This window comes from Poecile atricapillus, chromosome 1, assembly GCF_030490865.1.
Source record: "Poecile atricapillus isolate bPoeAtr1 chromosome 1, bPoeAtr1.hap1, whole genome shotgun sequence".
Lineage (NCBI taxonomy): Eukaryota > Metazoa > Chordata > Aves > Passeriformes > Paridae > Poecile > Poecile atricapillus.
The window spans coordinates 112955348-112976792 of NC_081249.1; the positions used below are offsets into that span (position 1 = coordinate 112955348).

General features: G+C 43.1%; 1 protein-coding gene across 1 annotated transcript; it reads right to left on the bottom strand.

Annotated features, from left to right (window-relative positions):
* Window positions 1-240: 240 nt before the first annotated feature.
* On the bottom strand, window positions 241-20776 carry NSUN3 (NOP2/Sun RNA methyltransferase 3). Its single transcript, XM_058855188.1, has 6 exons — window positions 20601-20776; window positions 19773-19879; window positions 18575-18918; window positions 17146-17300; window positions 16504-16625; window positions 241-874 (listed from the first exon to the last, which is right to left on the bottom strand). The coding sequence occupies exons 1-6, from the start codon at window positions 20682-20684 to the stop codon at window positions 604-606; spliced, it is 1083 nt and encodes a 360-aa protein (XP_058711171.1). The 5' UTR covers window positions 20685-20776; the 3' UTR covers window positions 241-603.
* Window positions 20777-21445: the final 669 nt, after the last annotated feature.

Here is a 21445-nt window from a genome sequence, read left to right on the forward strand (position 1 = left end):
TGCAAGCTCAAAATAGAAGAATATTAATAAATTAAAACAACAACAACAAAAAGCTGGTGTTGATCTAAGTGCTGACCTTTGCATCTTGTAAACAAGACACCTTTGTTTTGTAAGTAAACAGCTTAGCAAATATGAGACCTGTTCTGCCAGTGCTTGAAGATGGCACTGTACATACAAATCAGCTCTTGCAGAAACACAGATTTCTAGATGTGTTTAGAGAGAATGCAGGATTTCCATGACTTCAGACCACTGAAAACCATTTATTTAAAAATATACTGTATTAGAACCAAGTTACTAAATAGAAAACCAAAACCAGTGCAAAACTCTACCACATTAAACCTCTATTCTGGAATCCAAATCCCTTTGAAAGCACCACCTTGAAAACAATACAAAGCTCCCCTGACTTCCTCAGGACTTCTCAGATGCCCACAAGCCCAAGCTGGAAGGCACATTCAGTATTTTAAGTTAAAATAAACTTCTTGCTTCCTTTTGATCAGGAAATTGCATCATACTAATTTCAGTTGCCTTGGATGTGTTCATATACACACACACTATATTTAAATCAATATTAATTTATCATATACTGCTTGTAAACCACCGGCATCAGGTGGAGGACACTTTTTTTAATTTAGCCACATACATGGGACCCCACGCTCTCCCTTTCTCTGGGAGAACCAGCAGTTCATGCTGCTGCATTCCAACAAGGAGAGCGAATTCCTGGGAAACACCTCTGGCCATCTCACTTATATCCACAGGCATCACATTCCTGCAGGAATTCAGGATGAGACTGATCACATCGCTGTTTTCTGCCTTGGAGAGCGTGCACGTGGAATAGACCAAGGACCCACCAGGACGCAGGGCTTTTACAGCAGATCTGCAAAGAACAACAGGAAAAAGGGAAAAAAATCAACATCAAAAGTGACATACTGCTAGTGGGAGAATGTGTAGACTTCTAAATCCAGAGTATAAATAAATCTGACAAAAGTAACATTATGAAAATGTCTTAACTGTATATAATTGACAGTTCAGGAAACCACCCACAACACAATTTTGCTTTTCATTTATTATGGTATTCTCAGTTAGCTGAAGGTATTTTTTACACCACAGTGACAAGCACAAAGCAGCATCTATTCAGAATACACATCAAGCATTCCAGCACTGCTGTGAAAATGCTGAAACTGTCCACAGAACGGGCTACCCCACATCAAAAGGGCATCAGTTGGACACTTGGCAAGATGCAAGTGCAAATCTGCAGTAATAGCCTGACTTAATGACTGGGCTGAAATTTTAGAAACATTCCTGATAATTCTGCAACTTATTTAGCAGGTAAGAGGACTTGGGGATGTCACTGAGCCACTGCTTTTCAACCCCATTTTTTAAGGATCACATATTGTTTGTTTATGTGCCCTTCACTTATTAAACTGTTGACAAATTCTGACTAAACAAAGGCAAAATTGTGGCTTAAAGCCTGAAAGCTTCTCAGCTACTGGTGGATGGAGGGGCCAGAGGTTCTTTATCACTTTACCACTGAAACTGAATTTCAATAAACTGCTTATTTCCCCTTACAGCAGATCTGCCAAGTTCTCATTCAGACACATGAAATACAATCTATGAGTATAAAAATGAGATATGCAAGTTATAGTCACCTACTCCAAATTAGGAGAGTAAGGAGAAAACTCAAAAATCTTGCACCACAGAAGAGTATTCTTCAAACCTGGTGCTACCACATTTCTAAAAGAGGAAGCTACACAAAAGGTTCATTTGCTATTAAAACACTGAAGATAAATCCCTTTAAATCATATATTTTTGAGCCGTTTTTGGCTCAAAGACTGCACTGTTAGCTGATATACAAACGGATATTACAGGGAAATACCACATTAAATACAATTGTTCCCTCAGTAAGATTTCTTTTATTTAATAACAAGAAAATCAGAACAGGTGAATGGTGTAAATGACACTGAATAATCAGAGATTTGTAGATATTACTGACAAAACTGTGCTCACACACCCCCCACAACCCAGGGGAAAAAAATATCCTGGAACAGAAAAAAAGAAGAAAAGAAACAACCATCTCTTGAAACCAGATGAGGTGAGCAGCCCCCAAATGCAGAAAGTCTGATTCCAAGTCCAGATAAACAAAGACAATGCCATGGAAATAGCAATTCCTTCAGAAACAAGCTGAGGACTCTCCAAGGGTGACAACTGACCGAAAACAGTGACAATTGAGAAAGGAAAGAAGAAATAAAAAGGGGGGGAGACAAGCCCTTTTAACAAAATTGCAACTTTTTGGGAAAATAATCAACAAAGAAAAGCTTCAGCTTTCAAAGAGGATCAAAGCTGCTCACAGATCAAAGCTGCTCTGAAAGTCCTGTCCAAAATAGTATGGGAACACCAGGACAAATGACTGCTTCAGTCAGATAAGACCAGGTGAAAACTCCTGAGGATTATACCTAACCTATTTCTCTTGGGAGAATAAACATTACCTTGCTCAATTCTTTTATGAGTCTTGGTTATGGTAATCAGCAATCCAAGTATGTATTTTACTGAAGTGTACGATTTTACTTAGTGTAAAAGGAGAGAGTTCTCTTAACTCATGGTGCTCTAAGAAAAATATGTGTTTAATGCCTCTGTCACATCAGTTTTCCAGAAAAAGACGGAGACAGTGAGCATATCCAGCCTTAATGAGGGAGCAATTCCAAGTTCAGCCTGGTAAAGGCAAAAACAGGTTACAGTGCACAAAGGTTTTCAGTTTAACTGTGTCTAGCGGACTCATTCCAGGATACTCCAAAAATCAGTTAAACCTATTAATTAGTTAAAACTAGAAGCTTACCACATACCCCTGAGTAGCTTTTCAAAGCCTGCAGAAATGTTTGAGACTGTTCCTGCCACAGGCTGGTATAGCACAACATTCACACTGCCATCCCAAGAGAGTGAAAGAGAGCAGGTGGAACCCTGACATCCCTCCCAGCTCTCATCTTCTAAAATTCTGCACTTACCAGCAGCCATTTGAATTGCCAGATATTCATCCTGGCATCTCAACACACATATACTCCTTAGAGGGCTCCAAAAGCAGCAGTTCTGGACCCAAAAGCTGTCCCCACTTCTGTCCAGCTCCTTTCCTTGCTGGCAGCTGACCATTTAAAAGGGTCACTGATGCTGCTGTGCACCCACATATATGGAATTAACTGCTAAATTAAAGCAAAGCAGGGATGTGCAACCTTCCCTTCTCATGAACACCAAACCAGCAAGAGAGCCTGATGCACTATCTCTCGGCCTCACTCCCATCTGGGGAAATTTAAAATAATGTTTCCCCCCCCATGTATTGGATCTTGCTTTTTATCTTTCACATTAGAACTCAAAGAGAACACAGCTAAGTCTAAATGGGCTCTCATAAAGTCGAGCTGATGTTAGATTATTATCAGAATCCACCTACATAACTCATTTTTGATAGACTTTCCCCTGCCAGCTACACCTTTTCCATGCATGCAGGAGTGCCAAGCCCTGAGGGCAGCCAGTAAGCTTGGGAACGTTTTAATGTGACAATTGAGATGTACTTTTAGCAGACCTGAGAATTTTACTCAGAGAAGCAGATAATAGCAACCACTCTCCTATCTCTAAGACAGCATTTAGACAAGAGAGAAAATTATTTTACCATGTGAAGTGGGAAAGGTAAAAGACAGAAAAAGTAGATGTAGCTATAGGTTACAAGACTAAAAGCCTGGACACTTGCTAAATGTCCTTTTCTACCAATATAGAAAGCAAGAACCCCTCAACACAACATTTTCAAGGGCACCATGCTCCTCCAGCTGAGTCCATCAGAGGAAAGAGCAGCACAGGCCTCTGAAAGAAAACTTGAAAATCTCACCTCAAATCCTCCCCCATGTCTAAACCTCAACGTGTGAATCGCCACTGGCCCATGACCCATAAAGGTCAGCCTGCTCAGTGCAGCTCTCTTTATTTTGAACCTAAACCACGAATTAAAACACCTGACGAGAATTACTTCAGGCAGCAAGGTTAATCAATGTATCTATCCATCTTGTCAAGTGCAGCAACAGTTGTTTCAGCGCCTGTGCTCAAAGTCAACGCCCGCCAGCCCTGATTAAACCCTGCTAGGCTTCTGATAAACCTGCAGGGAACTGCAAAATCCCAAGTGAGGGAGTGCTGGGCTCAAAGTCACACAGGGTGACACTGAGCTGGGCCAGTAGAGCCAGGGAGTTTAGTCCTCTCCTCATCAGCAGCACAGAGATTTCATTCAGGAGAGGATTTGATCATCAGAGAATTTGTTCATCAGAGAATTGTTCCAAGTAAATTTAAAGAAACTTCCTCTCTAATCACTGAAGGAAAACAAGCTCATCCAAGGGATAGGTTGGAGATAAAGCATAAGTTAGTCCTACTAACTATAGGACCATCTAAGTCAAATACAGAATGATTAAGATGCCAAAATATTTTTTCACCTTCCTCTTATTACAATGCCTTGTTTAACAAAACATACATTATTTAAAGGCCATTTATCTGAAGTTATTTTTCTCTTAGTGGAACACATGACACTTGTGTTTATTAAAGAGCTAAAACTTCCAGCTGAAATAAAGATCTAGTTAATGTCATAATTTTATTTCAGGTACATATATTTCCTGTAATGAATTTCACATGTTTACAGGCACTACCACTGCAAGGTTTCATGCTTCACATGAAGATACATCAGAACACATGATACATCACACACCATGTGTGATACACATTTTGACATTTTAATGAGTTCACACAGAACACATTAAAAGCCCTGGAAACTTTTTCTGGAGCCTTTTTCTGTCCATCTCATTCAACAAGTTCTGTAAAAAAAATTAACACATGCAAACTGCTCCCCACCTCTTTCAAAATGAGATTTTACAGCATTAGAAAAAAAAAAATAAATAAAAAAAAACTTTTTATTTTTGCAGGTTGTGTCTCTGCGTACAGGTTCATATTGTACTGTGGAAATCAGAGATACAACAGATGCCTTTATCTGTCCTAACTCCCTGTATCACAGGAGTACCAGAAAAGACTTTTTAAAGAAATATATATTATTTCAAAGCTCTTTTTTTTTTTTTTAGTTTATTTCTCAAGACTTGCTAAATAAGGGTAAACAAAACAGCATTGCTGTTTTAATATCTCAGGGGAAAAAAAATGATCATACTAGAGCCACATGACAAACCCAAAAAACTCTTCCATGCAACTAAAACGTAGCTAACCAGGACCTAGAAAGGATTTTTCCCTCTGACAGAGAAAAGTCTTGGTTTCTCAAACATCCTTTTAAAAATAGGCAGACCCAAAAATATATATTTCACACTATAGGCAGCATCTGCACGTCCAGCCTAGGCTCCTGTGCTTGGGTTTATGCTGCATGCCATGGGAAGGGGGAGCATTAATTATGTTAATCACTAGACCATTTTCAGCATTAAACTGAAAAGATGACACATTTTTAGGGCGATTTTAAACTAACACAACACTTCAACAGTGCCATCTTTTGGCAATGACAACGTATTTCTGCTCAACAAGGCAAGATAATGTCTCACCAGAATAAAAAAAATGCCAATTCTATTCTTCTCCTTGACTTCAAATATCCACATTACCTTTTGCCTCTCAGAAGAGTCCAGACACTTTGTGGTAATATGGCCTGTGTGTCTGTTAAAGGTTTTGCTTCTATTTCTTTCAAACTAGAAAAAATGATAAAGAAAATCCTTCTGTGTCAGAATACCAATTTTTTTAATACTTTGTGATGGGCAGTGACAGTAGTTCATGCACTCCCTCTGATCCTCTCTAAGTAAGCTTTGCTCTTGTGGAGAAACACTGCAGCCCAGAATAACAGGAGAATCATTAAAATCAACACTAAATTGAATTATAAATAAAAGGAGACACAGGCATCAAAACCCCCTCAACTAAACAACCAAAATCCACAAATCCAAAAAAAACCCAGTCTATTCCACTCTAGACAAAATTTGTCCCAAAAATCCTGATAAGCAACGTTTCTATTGCAAGTAACTCTAAATTATTCTAAAGAAGAGACCAAACAAACAGCTATATTTATTGATCTTTCTCCTTTAATGCATGGTGATTCTGGAATACTCATCCTGTTAAAACAGGGATATGAGACAGCCCAGAAGGGAGAATAAAGACCTTTGAAGCCCACTAAAGAGAACTTTAGGGTAAGTGGTTATCCTCATAAAACACACAGAGGACTGAAGGTGGAATTAAAGCAAAATGTGCTTGAATTCAAATATGTGATCCCAAAAAGCTGCTGAGTAGCTTATTTGTTTAGTCATATGGTAATTTACATATTCAATAAACCTGGCTTTGCAACATATCCTAAGGGACTTGATCCGTAAGTTATTCACAGGGTGCTGCCACACTTAAAATCAGGAACCATTTATTTTAACATCTGTGATGAACAACAGGAGTGGCACAGCACTCACTCTTTGTGAAGGAATTCCAACCAACCACGTAAAACCTCCAACAACCCAATCAAAAGTGTTTTGGGGAATGGCACAACACAAACACACACAAAATATTCAGCTTTTTGTACAACAGAAGGTGGCTAAAGAATCCTCCCATCCACAAAACCCACAGCAGATTTGTTGGTCCAACAGCTGGAACTCTCAAAAATTTCTAGTGGAGCTATTGAGAAGATGGTTTTGGACAATGAAAGGATTAACTGGGCAGCTACAGAGGATCAAAAGGAAAAATTCCAGTGGGAAGAGCGGAAGATGTGATGAAACAATTCCCAGCACAATTTACTACACATAGCAGATATGGTATAGTGGTGACATATGCTAAATGTATGATTTTATATTTATAAACACAATTTTTGCCTTCACTCTATAACCACAAAAAAGCCCAGCTAAGAGCACACAATTCCTCTCCTGTGGAAAACTCCACAATCCAGTGAAAATAGAGAGCTGTTTAATTACTCAGAGATGCTGTGTATAGAAGAGTTCCAGCAGTCTGAATGCCTTTGCTGAGTTTACTAAATTGTATTCTGTTACATTTCTTTTCTGCTGAGCCCTAACACGAGTTCCTTTCAGCTGCAGAAACCAGTCTAAGAATAATTACAACATCCATTACAGTTTAACCAGTACATAATTGGGCATTCAAGCCTAGCCCAAAATTTAATTTCTCTCTGAGAACCGGTAACATTGGTAAATTTGCTTTTGGGAACCACTGTATTTTGTGTTAGCATTCAGCATCAGGAAATGAATATTCCTTTATTTTTTTTTTTTCACTTTGCGATTTGTTTTCTGCATAAACACTCCAAATAATAACAAGATTTGCAGTGTGTTCGTAGATTAGAGCACTCAGCAGGGATGCTTTGGTTTGGGTATGAGCAATCATTACAATCTCAATTTCCTTCAAATCAGTGATGCCCTCACTGCTTAGAACATTTGCTGTTCAGCATATATATCACTTATTTACATTTCAGATTTTAAGCAGGCTGCAGGAGGAAGGTTGTTGGAACAGTTTCTTCCAGATCTCCATTTTCTGAAGCCTCTATGCACTTAATTAATTACATTGTATTGCAAATCCTACTTTTCCTTCCTTAACTTCCCTCTTTGATGACCCCAGCTTCCTCCAAAACAGATCCATAAAAACAAATTAGAGGTGAAGCATTCCCTTAATTAAGAAGGAGGGAATCTCAGATTTTCGGCTGTTGCCTGACAGAAATAAAAACAGAATTCCACTTTGCCATTCATTCTACTCGTTTTTATGATACACTTAATCCTCCTGCTAAACTGAAATAATGCTTGGTCCCTCGAGCCTCACCTTCAAATAACAGGATGGTTTGTGTTGGAAGGGACCTAATGATCATCCATTTCCAAACCCTGCCAAGGGCAGGACACCTTCCACTATCCCAGGCTGCTCCAAGCCCTGTTCATCCTGGCCTTGGACACTTCCAGGGATCCAGGGGCAGACACAGCTCTCTGGGCACCCTGTGCCAGGGGCTGCCCACCCTCACAGTCAAGAATTTTTTCCTACTATCCCATCTAAACCCACTCCCTCTCAGTTTGAAGCCACTCCCCTTGTCCTGTCACTCCCTGCTCTCCTGTATTTCTTACGTTACTCTCAACAGAAGTGCTGGGATTCAGCCTTACACTTGTTTTTGTTTACAGATACAGGAACCAAGGGCAGGAACACCTGGGAGCATAAGGCACCAGGTAACCTGAACCACTGAACCAGAGAGCCCTGCATGAGCTGGCTGCTGTAAACAGCAGTACAGCTGGATTCATGGAGGCTCAGCCATCCTGAATACTCAACTTTTTCTTGATAGGTATGCACTCCAGTCATAAAACACAGGATGAATAGGGAAGCATTCCAGAACTTCAGTTCTAATGCATTTGTCATGAACCATTCAGCCTTTTCTGATCTTGCTTTATCATTTCTTTTTTCCTCTTTCACATGGGATCTGAGATGTCTTCAGAACTTCATTCTAAAGTGATCAGGTAAGAGAACAGTAACCAGCCATACTTCAAATATTTTACCCAATAACCCAATCAATAACTCTTATATCCTTTACCAATAACCCTTTTAATCCAATAACCCTTACAAATTCTAACTCCTGAAAGTAACCATCCTTTTGCTACAATTTATAGCAAAGGTATTTTGTCTTTACAAGTTCTTATTACTGTTTCTAAAGTAAAGAATATTTTCAACAGAAAGTTCTCTCTTGTCCTGGGGTGACTTTATGATACTGGTATCCCCAATCGTCTGGTTTATGTTATATATTAAGCTCTGTACCTTTAAGACTGGCTCTGAGAGCAAAAGAGGGGGAAAAAGAAGCCGCCGTGTGTGTTAAAGAAAATATAACTCCCACACATCTCGCTCCTGGACTGTGTTGTCTGCAGCACAGACAGACAGCGGGACAGAGCTTCTCCCTGGCTTTTAGTTAGTTTTAGCTAGCTGAGGCAGAAGAATTCCCCGGACCTTTGGTTTTTTTTCCTTTTTCTTGGATCTGTGCAAGCCTGCTCTGGACTGAACACCCAGCTAAACCCCGGGAGCCCACGCCTGTGGCCCACCAGGGCCTGGGCCTCGGCACTTTTCCAGCGCTGGAGAGACTGATAAGAAACTGAGCAAGCCGAGCTACACACCACATGAAAAAGACTTTTCTTCCTAGATTTGCCATCCCATCGAACAGCAAGAGGTTTTATTATTTAATATTATTCAATTTTCTGTTAAATAAACAGCTTTTTCCACTTCTCTCCAAAGAAATTTTTTCCCTTTCCCGGACCGGTTGGTGGGGAGGGGCATTTCCCTGGGGAAATCCCCATCCAGAGTTTTCCTCCCTAATTTGCCCTAAACTAAGACATATACAGCTTTTGGCGCCCAACGTGGGGCGAGAGAAAGTGGAAAAACCTGTACTGATTGTTGGTTGTATTTTTGGTTGTATTTATTCTGTGTTAAGATAAAGCAGTCAGTAGCCATGTTGTTTGGATACATAATATCTCTCGGGGTGGAAGCCTTCATGTCGATCTGGTCCCTAGAATTTTTTGAGGTTTTAATACTTGTCTTTTCCCTCTTTCACAATAGAGGGGCATGGATTAGAATGGTTATTGTGCTGGGCTTGGTGATAATTATTTGTAGGAAGTTTATAGAACTACTGAAGTTTCTGTCAGGTATGTTTGGCTTATGGTTTCTTCGCCCGACCCTGCCTCCCAGTCCCAGTAGCACATTTTGGGAGTTTATTGGTAATTGTACCCAGTTTGTTAGAGGAAGAGCAGGGGATGAGGCTTTTCAGCCTTTTCTTTCCTTTTTCTCCTTTGAATCTGTTATGTCCCTCTTTAAGAATATCCAGTTTCCCCTGAGTGTTAAGGATACTACTTTCCTGGTAGTTCAGCTGTTAAGCTTCCTCTATACGGCCTGTAACTTCTCTAGAGTGAGGGCTGAGATATCCAGAGGAGCCAATGAAACCCCTGTCCCAGAAGTAGGCTCAGGTGTGAAAAATCCTGAGTGGAGTAGAGAATGGGAAAGAATTGGCCGAACTCTGGAGGAATTTTCTGATTCCCCAGCCTGGGAATTTTCACGTGAACAAATTCAGAACCCAGATGAAGTAGGGAAATATCTGGAAGAGAATTGCTGTGATGATTCTAAGAAGAAAAATTTCATTGCAATAAGCTGGGCCCTAGTGTATGCTTATCGCACGCTGCTAGATACTGTAGGGCAGGCAGATAAATCAGCAGCTACCCCAGTCACTCAGGCTGCAGCCAAGTCAGCAGCCAAACCAGACAGTGAGCCTAAGCCAGCAGCCAAACCAGACAGTGAGCCTAAGCCAGCAGCCAAACCAGACAGTGAGCCTAAGCCAGTGTCTGTTGCTCCTACCACGAGAGGTATGAAATTCAAAACCAAAACCGATTGGCCAGTAGATGATGATAATAGCGATGAGGGGGAAGGACCCTCAAGACCAGCAACTGATCAGAAATCAGAAGGCGCTGGTGAACCTTTCTCCCTGAAGGACCTTCGTGGCCTGAGAAAAGATTACACTCGACGACCTGATGAATCTATAATTAGTTGGTTAGTCCGTCTGTGAGATGCTGCAGGTGAGGCTACAGTTCTGGATGGCACTGAAGCGAGGCATCTGGGATCCCTGTCACATGATCCGGTTATCGATCAAGAAGTGATGAGGGGGGCTGACCCTTACAGTCTCTGGGAACGGGTCCTAAGAAGTGTGGCACAAAGATATCTGTGTGCAGACGATCTCTATATACAGCAAACTCGTTGGAAAACCATAGAACAAGGGATTCAGCGCTTGAGAGAAATGGCAATAGTAGAGATTGTCTTCGTGGGTGACTTAGGTACTAGAAATCCAGATTTGGTGCCATGTACATCTGTGATGTGGCGAAAACTTGTTCGACTTGGGCCACAAGAATACGCTTCTGCTTTAGCAACAATGAAGCAGGATGACCGAGAGGAGACTGTGCTGGATATGGCGAAGAAACTTCGAACATATGCAGATACCGTGCATGGCCCCATGCAGGCAACAATTGCAGCTGTGAGAACAGATATGCGAAACCTCCAAGACAAAATAGAAGAGAATTTCAAGAAACTCAAGGAAGATCTTCTTCCAGTCTCGGCAGTACAGTCCAAGAGCCCCGGGACCCAACGCAGAAATTCCCCAGATAGAGAAAAAAAGCTACGAGCTGAGCTGTGGTTTTTCCTACGTGACTGTAGAGAAAACATGAAAAGATGGGATGGAAAATCTACTGGTGCTCTGGCACAACGAGTGCGTGAATTAGAAGACAGCAAGACTCAGGGGGGATACTCCACCAAAAAGAAAGCCGCTCCAGTAGCCTGTAGTCAAACTGACAAGTATGATGATGACATGTCTGATTCTCTTAAAAGAACCTCCAAGACATATACCCAAGGAAAGAAAGATAACCAGGCTTAGAAGGGCCCTGCCTCTAGCCAGGTAGAGGCTAGGGAAAACCGTGTCTTTTGGACTGTGTGAATTCGTTGGCCTGGCACATCTAAACCACGAAAATATGAGGCCTTGGTTGACACTGGTGCCCAGTGCACCCTAATCCCATCAAAATATGTAGGGGCAGAATCTGTTTCTATTGCTAGTGTGACAGGGGGATCACAGGACTTTACTTTAGTGGAAGCTGATGTGAGCCTGACTGGAAATGAGTGGAAGAAACACCCCATTGTGACTGGCCCAGAGGCCCCGTGCATTTTGGGCATAGACTACCTCCGAAGTGGGTATTTTAAGGACCCAAAGGGGCTTAGGTGGGCATTTGAGATAGCAGCTGTAGAGACAGAGGGTGTCCAGCAACTGAACACCTTGCCTGGACTGTCAGAGAACCCATCTGCAGTAAGACTCCTGAAAGTGGAAGAACAGCGAGTACCAATTGCCACCTCGACGGTGCATCGCCGACAGTATAGAACAACTCGAGATGCTGTGATCCCCATCCACAAGATGATCCGAGAGCTGGAGAGCCAAGGGGTGGTCAGCAAAACCCACTCACCCTTCAACAGCCCCATCTGGCCTGTGCGTAAATCTGAAGGAGAATGGAGATTGACTGTGGACTATCGTGCATTGAATGAAGTGACTCCACCGCTGAGCGCTGCCGTGCCGGACATGCTGGAGCTCCAGTACGAGCTGGAGTCCAAAGCAGCAAAGTGGTATGCCACTATTGACATTGCCAATGCATTTTTCTCCATTCCCCTAGCAGCAGAATGTAGGCCTCAGTTTGCCTTCACGTGGAAGGGAGTGCAGTACACCTGGAACCGACTGCCCCAGGGGTGGAAGCACAGCCCCACCATCTGCCATGGACTGATCCAGGCTGCCCTGGAAAAGAGTGAGGCTCCAGAACATCTGCAGTACATTGATGACATCATTGTTTGGGGAAAGACGGCTGAAGAGGTCTTTAAGAAAGGAGAGAAAATCATCCAAGTTCTCCTGAAAGCCGGTTTTGCCATCAAGAAGAGCAAAGTTAAGGGACCAGCTCGTGAGATTCAGTTTCTGGGGGTAAAGTGGCAAGATGGACGGCGTCAGATCCCTACTGATGTCATCAACAAGATCACAGCAATGTCTCCACCAGCCAACAAGAAGAAAACACAAGCTTTCCTAGGTGCCATAGGTTTTTAGAGGATGCACATTCCTGAGTACAGTCAGATTGTGAGCCCTCTTTACCTAGTCACCCGCAAAAAAAACACTTTCCAGTGGGGCCCTGAACAACAACAAGCCTTTGCTCAAATTAAGCAGGAGATCGCTCATGCAGTAGCCCTTGGCCCAGTCAGGACAGGACCAGATGTGAAGAACGTGCTCTACTCTGCAGCCGGGAGCCATGGTCTGTCCTGGAGCCTGTGGCAGAAAGTGCCTGGGGAGACTCGAGGCCGACCACTGGGATTCTGGAGCCGAAGCTACAGAGGGTCCGAAGCCAACTACACTCCCACAGAGAAGGAAATCTTAGCTGCCTATGAAGGAGTTCAAGCTGCCTCAGAAGTGATTGGCACAGAAGCACAACTCCTCCTGGCACCCCGACTGCCAGTGCTGGGGTGGATGTTTAAAGGAAAAGTTCCCTCTACCCACCACGCCACCGACGCTACATGGAGCAAGTGGATCGCCCTCATCACGCAGCGCGCCCGTATTGGAAACCCAAATCGCCCTGGGATTTTGGAGATAATTACAAACTGGCCTGAAGGTGAAAACTTTGATCTCACTGATGAAGAGGAGCAGGAACAAGTGACACAGGCTGAAGAAGCTCCACCATATAACCAACTTCCAGCAGAAGAAACACGCTACGCTCTGTTCACTGATAGTTCCTGTCGCATCGTAGGGATGAACCGGAAGTGGAAAGCAGCCGTATGGAGCCCCACACGACAGGTCGCAGAGGCCACTGAAGGAGAAGGTGGATCAAGCCAACTTGCTGAACTCAAAGCTGTTCAACTGGCCCTGGACATTGCTGAAAGAGAGAAGTGGCCAAAACTCTATCTCTACACTGATTCATGGATAGTAACCAATGCTCTGTGGGGATGGCTGGAAAAGTGGAAAAGAGCCAACTGGCAACGCAGAGGAAAGCCAATCTGAGCTGCTGATGAGTGGAAAGACATCGCCACCAAGGTAGAGAAACTGTCTGTGAGAGTCCGTCATGTAGATGCCCATGTCCCCAAGAGTAGAGCTAATGAAGAGCACCGAAACAATGAGCAGGTAGATCAGGCTGCAAAGATAGAGGTGTCAAAGATAGACTTAGATTGGCAACACAAGGAAGAGTTGTTCCTAGCTCGATGGGCCCATGACGCCTCAGGCCATCAGGGTAGAGATGCCACCTATAAGTGGGCACGAGACCGAGGGGTGGATCTAACCATGGACAGTATTTCCCAGGTTATCCATGACTGTGAGACGTGTGCCACGATCAAGCAGGCCAAGCGGTTGAAGCCCCTCTGGTACGGTGGGCGGTGATCCAGATACAAGTATGGGGAGGCCTGGCAGATTGACTACATCACACTGCCCCAAACCCGCCAAGGAAAGCGCTACGTGCTCACGATAGTAGAAGCCACCACTGGATGGTTAGAAACCTACCCTGTGCCTCATGCTACAGCCCGGAACACCATCCTGGGACTTGAGAAGCAGGTCCTTTGGAGGCACGGCACCCCTGAGAAGATTGAGTCAAACAATGAGACTCATTTCAAGAATAACCTTATAAACAGCTGGGCTAAGGAACATGACATTAAGTGGGTGTACCATATCCCCTACCATGCACCTGCTGCAGGGAAAGTGAAAAGGTACAATGGACTGTTAAAGACTACCTTAAAAGCATTGAGTAGGAGATCTTTCAAAAATTGAGAGCAGCATCTAGCAAAGGCCACCTGGATAGTTAACACCCGAGGTTCCACCAACCGAGCAAGCCCAGCCCAGTCCGAAGCCCTGTATATAGTAGACGGAGACAAAGTCCCAGCAGTACATCTCAAAAGTTTGTTAAGAAAGACAGTTTAGATCAATTCTACTTCGAGTGCAAACAAACCCATTCGTGGGGTTGTTTTTGCTCAGGGACCGGGTTGCACATGGTGGATAATGCAGAAAGATGGAACAACACAATGTGTACCTCAGGGAGATCTAATGGTTGAGTGAAGATCGTGAATTAATTCCCTTGTCTGTATAATGTATGTGTTGTAGAGTTAAAATATATATATATATTAATTTTGATAATAAGTTGACGATATGAAGATAAGGGGTGGAATGTCCTGGGGTGACTTTATGATACTGGTATCCCCAATCGTCTGGTTTATGTTATATATTAAGCTCTGTACCTTTAAGACTGGCTCTGAGAGCAAAAGAGGGGGAAAAAGAAGCCGCCGTGTGTGTTAAAGAAAATATAACTCCCACACATCTCGCTCCTGGACTGTGTTGTCTGCAGCACAGACAGACAGCGGGACAGAGCTTCTCCCTGGCTTTTAGTTAGTTTTAGCTAGCTGAGGCAGAAGAATTCCCCGGACCTTTGGTTTTTTTTCCTTTTTCTTGGATCTGTGCAAGCCTGCTCTGGACTGAACACCCAGCTAAACCCCGGGAGCCCACGCCTGTGGCCCACCAGGGCCTGGGCCTCGGCACTTTTCCAGCGCTGGAGAGACTGATAAGAAACTGAGCAAGCCGAGCTACACACCACATGAAAAAGACTTTTCTTCCTAGATTTGCCATCCCATCGAACAGCAAGAGGTTTTATTATTTAATATTATTCAATTTTCTGTTAAATAAACAGCTTTTTCCACTTCTCTCCAAAGAAATTTTTTCCCTTTCCCGGACCGGTTGGTGGGGAGGGGCATTTCCCTGGGGAAATCCCCATCCAGAGTTTTCCTCCCTAATTTGCCCTAAACTAAGACATCTCTCTATTTAGGAATAATTCAATTAAATCTGATTTGAGCTGACAGGAATTTTTTATTTTTTTTTTAAAAACAAGGTTTCTGCTGTCATGAGTTCTCCAGGATTACAACGTGGAATGATTTATGCAAATTCTCAAAATTTCTCTGCATGATGTATGCTTCCTTTTGCTACGGGTTCACAAATTGGATTTTCTATGTCAGATATTGAAAAGGGAAAACTGAAACAGGTCAGTGTTTTAAATGTGATTGATTTCTTCAAAGGAAATGGATGACATGATGCATTACTGCAATAAGATCCTCATATTTCTGTTATAAATCACAGGCTTCTGCCAGGCCTTTTTCAACTGGAAGTCTTGCAAAACTATCTTGAACTGCAATGGGAACTTTCCATAAAAATTTTCCTTTTTTTTTTAATAATAAAAAATTATTTGATTATTTTTCCCTCAATTTGCTTTGACAGATGGACTTCAGGCATGACTGTTACTCCACAAATAACATTCAAGTTTAGAAGGTTTTATTGAAAAGTCACTCTTTTCTTTGCCCCCATGAAAAAAAAACTGTGCAGTTTGAAATGCTTCACAAATGCCAGCCCATGGCTGGTAGCATTAAAATGTGTAATACACAACAGCCTGACTTTGGGTTATTGGGGAGATATTCTCAAAAATAAACAATCCTCTCTTTCCCCCACCAAACCTCACATTCTTTTACTTTTTTTACCCTGTCAGTTAGGCCTGGGAGCCTTTCTGTGCTACAAACAATCAATATGGAATATATCTAAACCCATTTTAGCTGTATCCACCTAAAATATTTTGACTTTACAACTCAAAATGACTGCTGTGAGTCATCTGCAAATGGACATTTCTGTGAATGAGTTTTGAGGACCAAGGCCTCACTGCTGGTATCTCACACAGAGATTTCCACATCCTCATAATCTCAGACCCACTGGTTATTCTAAACAGCGTCACAATCACATATTCCTGACGTTATTTTCAGAGGAGGAATCCTGAGTTCTTTTATTAAATCTTGACCCCATGTAATTTTTATTTATTACAGGAAGTCCTCAAAATAAATAAGATTAATTACAATTAATTATCAAAATAATTAAGATTACTAACTTTTTAAACTTAAAATAAGTTCAAAAAATAACTTTTTTGCACTTCTCACCTTAGAAGCTGGAATTGCAGGGAGGACAACTCCTTCCTTTGCATGAGCCTGAGCACAGCTTGCTGAGGGTCAGCAGAAAAGAGCCAACTTCTGTCATTTGAACAAGGAGCATCAACCAGTACCTGAACAATTAATAAAATCAAATTTTAAAAATGTCAACAAAGATGGTCACTCTTTAAACACCATGTGCCAAAATATATTCAATTTTCTTTTGCAAATATTACCAAAACTTTACTTTCCATTTTGGGGGTGAAATGATGCCATTACTGTTTTTAGATGTTTTTATGGGGTTAGCAGGTGGGGAGATAAAAACATCAGTGCTCTGAAGGGAAGATCTACCTGAGCAGCTCCGTCTTGTTCTCCTCCCTTCCCTAATTACACATCATGCAAAGATTACAGCTACAAGGTCTTCAGACTTCCCTCCCAGGGATGAATGCACAACATCATCCAACACAGGAATAAATGCACAAAAAGCTTCATAAAGTGTTTTCTTTGCAAATCCTGTACGTGAGTTTAATCCCTTGATAGGTCAGGTATTTTCATGGGGGTCCAGGAAAACAAAACAAAACTACTAAAAAGACAGCAGCATGGGAAGAAGGAGAATCAGAATTCAGAAATACAATTTGCCAATAATATTGTTACCTTGTCATAAAATTCAGGCTGAAGATCTCCAATCTGTCTACCATCCAGTTTAGAGACTGTTATCAAGTTGATCACAGGATCTGGGATGAAGGATTCTATTGTCTGCTCCAACCATCTTGACCTCAAATCATCATATTCATTACAGTGAAAATGACCTTAGAAAATTAAGGAAAAAACAAACAAACAAACAAAGAGAAGTAAACATCGGAAGAGAATTCTTTATAATTTATTTTCTGTTTTGTTTTTACAAATGCAAGGAGCTAGACCTCTTTCAGAAATTCTACTGCATTGCCATGACTACCATGGAGTTTATACCTTATGTGCCTGTGTTATTACACTTTTTAGAATACTACTGAATTTTTATACACCTAAATAAATTTCTACATGCCCCTACAGAGCAAACCCTAAATATTTACTAGCAAATTATTCCGTAGCAATAGAGTTCCAGAGTAAACCAAACTTTAATCAAGACCCATATCCAAAGAGCGAGTGCCTTCCTGGGCTCCCTGAGATACCAACCAAATGAAGTGCATGCCCCATATTATTATTAAACTGTCTTTTAAATAAATAAAGCATCAATTTTCTGTATCTTAAGGTACATCTCAGCATTCACTGAGGCATGTTAAGAATCAAATTCTTCACATCTTCCATTCTAAGCAACAGTTTAGAACAGCTCAGAAGCAGACAGAGGGTGTTGGGTTTTTTTTTCCTTAAACCTTCTAAAAGGACAATTCCTATTTAATTTACTTCATTAGCATCACCTCATTCCTCTAGAAGAGGGAGGGAAACCAGTTGCAATCAGCTGGTGCAGGTGGTTATAGTAGTGGTCTCATCAGCAGGAGCATAAGGTGCTGTGAACAGTTTGAAACAATTATTATCCAAGCCAATTATTATTATTATGGAAACAGCACTCACAGCTTGCTTTAACTCCTTGGCCCAAGCTGCTGCTTGCCTCCTAAAGACACTGATCATCTCAGAATCCTTCTCCAACCAATTCCTTACCATAAACCTTCTCCCTTTGCCCAGATCTTGCATATTTCATTTCTTATGTTCTACTTTGCATCAGCATACTAAATTTACCTGTAATATTTGCACAGCACTGAAAAATGAGGCAGCAGTGGAAAAGAAAAAAATAAAATAAAAAAGAACAAGCATTCTAAGATTTCTGATTACTTACATCCCTGTGCCAACAAATTGACATGGCTTTAAGTAACTTCTGGACAGGTAACAGTGGAGAAGAAAGTCCACAGAGCTACCCCACTTCTGCCTGTCACTCTGCAGTAACTTATGTTAAAGTAAGGACTGCATTTTCAATCCTCTTTTAGCAAACAGATTTCATAAAACCCTTATTAAACAGCATTGAACTAGGTGGAATACAAATTGTTGTTTGTTTTTTTTTCCTCCACCAGCACCTGTCTCCCTCCATTACCTGGACAGGCACACTGCAGGATAGCTACAGATTTTCCCCCTGGTGCAGCACAGAGATCCAGAACATCTTCCCCATCCTTCACCTCCAAGGCCAGCACGGGCAGCAGCGAGGCAGCATTGAGCAGGTAATAGTCCTTCAGTCTGCCAGGCTGGTGTTTCTGTGCAGGGAACCTGCCAGGAGCTGTCCTGGTGTAACACCTGAAGGCTGCTGGGAGGTAGGGCAGAGCTGCTGGGAAGGCAGCATGATATCCCTGCTCAGCCAGGCTGCTCTCCAGGCCGGGGCTCTGGCTGAACCTGTTCAGCAGCACAGCGTGCTGCCAGCACCACGGCGAGGTCAGCACATCCCTAGGGTGAGAAAAGGAAAAGCTCTTCAATAACCCAGCAAATAAAACAGTGTAGGAAGCCATTAGTTACAGCCTCACCATTGGATAATTCTGGTATAATCAGAAATTATTCATTTTGGTTAGGAAAGCATGCAGGAAAATAATTTTAATAGGAAATCAAGTTACTGTTTTTTCTAGTTATTGCATTTAAAACCCCAATTTCTTCTGCAACAAGGAATTCTTTATTTTCCTTTTTTTCTCTAGAAGATATAAATGAAGCGTAACACTCTTCCTGATTATAAAGTACCTCCCTAGGGACAAAGAATAACTGTAATATTAGTTGCAACCAACAAGAATAATCACACAGACATTGGCTTTACAATGCTCATTCCAGCCAACACTAAAATGCCATTTTCACAAGTGTTCTTTTTTACATTTTATGTTCTGCAAACACTGGCCCAGTAAAACTTAATTCAACAGATGTTTTTGGAAGGGAGACAGCAGTGGCATGTGATAGAAACATGCTTGTTTGTATTTCAGTTTGCTCTTTCAGACCTTTCTTACATGGATTTCCCCCCTTTCTGTTTGAAGGGTATTATTAAAATTACTATTAGAAATTTTTCATTTAATCTCGAAAAAGAAATATTCCTCAGGAGTATTCAGTGCCTAAATCAGAAAAACACATTGATCCAATCAAAGAGTTTTTAAGTTGACTCAATTAAACTAATGCTATGCATCTATGCTTTTTGTTTTTTACTAATGAAGTTCTTTAGCAGCTGCATCGTCAAGACCCAAATTAAGTGACAGCCTTTGCCATACATGTCATTACTAATTCCTTATCTCTCCCCTTCCTTCCACGTCCCCAAAGCCACAGACCTGACACTGCTCCATGCCTCTCCCAGCTCTGCCGTGTACTGCTTCTCAAAGTGATCCAGAACCACCTGACAGATCTGCTTCTGGAGCTTCACTTTTTTCTTCTCCAGCTTCAGAGAAAGGAGGAAAAAAGAAAAGTAGTAAAGCCAAATTAAACCCTCTCTAGTTCTCACTAGAATGAATAAAAAACATTTTTCTAATGGCATCAACTTGGTGTCAGTGATATTAGAATGCTCAAATATTAAGACCACATCTTCATGTGATCAAGATGTTACAGACATTTCAGAGAGCGAAGGAGTTAAACTATAGCACACTGTTTTCCTCCCTGCTCGGCTGGTTAATAAGTACCCCTCCATAGCCACTGTGCTGATAATCCAGAGGCTCCTGGGCCTCTGATGGAGTTTAACCTACGAAAGGAAGGGAAAGAGCTTTTGGTTTCTGAGCAAACCCCACGGGCAAAGGCTGAATTTCCCTCCCTCAGGGCACCCAGCAGCCGTCCCGTCCCACCGCGCTGGCCCAGAGGCGGCGGCACACGGACAGGGAGGGAGCTGGGGCCCCGGGGCCGGCTGTGGGGCCGGCAATTCTCTCTGTGTGCCGGAGCGGCTGCCCGCAGGAGGTACACAAACCCCGGGGACACTCGGTGCTGTGGCGGAGGCAGCGGGGAGAGCACACCGAACGAGCGGGCTCTTTCCGCTCGCTCTGCCCGCGCAGGAAGCGCCCCGGGCCCTCCCGCCGCGCTTCCGCCCGGCCCCGGCTCCAGCCCCGGCCCCGGCACCAGCCCCGGTCCCCGCTCCAGCCCCGGCCCCGGCTCCAGCCCCGGCCCCGGCTCACCCGGCCCAGGTCCGGCCCCGCCGCCCGGCCCGGCCGCAGCGCGGTCCCGGCGCGGCAGGCGAGCGGCAGCGCCGGGCCCCGCATGGCCCGAGCTCCCCGGGCGGGCCGGCAGCGCCGCGGCCCGGCCCCCGCTCTCGTTCCAGCGTGCACGGCTGGGAATGAGAGTTTTTGACAGCGCCACAGAATGTGAAGAGGAAGGAACGGACCTTAAAGAGCAGCTGGTCCCAGCCACCTCGGCCAGGGGTGGGGACACAAACCCCCTAGAGGATGCTCAATTCCCCATCGAACTTGGCTTTGAACACTGCCGCGGCTGAGGCATCCCACAACTTCCCTGGGCACCTTGTTCCCGTGTCTCACAGTAAAAAAAAAAAACAAAAAACAAAAAGCACAAAACCCTCACTTCCTAATTTCATTTATTTATTTAAATTTTTATTTTTTTACCGTGGGAGGCTGACCTGCCGTCCCAACTCCTTTGCCTCACCAGCACAGAAAAAGCACCCGGCCTGTCACTTAATCGATTTACGGAAGTGATCCTCATCCCAGCGCCTGCTGGAGGGTCTGATGGCATCCACATCCCCGCACCATCAAGCCTCTGCTTGTGCCTTCTCACCAGACCTTTATCCCTGTCTGGCCCAGGCTTTGGAGTGCTACTCAGCTCATCTGAAGCAGACCGGAGATCAGCTCCAGCTTAACCCGCTGCTACTGCCATGAACAACTGCTGGAGGCTTGAGAACTGTTCACAGAAATCGCTCACACACACTTTCAGATAAAACACTCTGGGGATAGGAATCAGGAGGACTACTGTACCCCAGTTCAGCAGCAGTAAAGTCTGAGGCTGCTCTCTT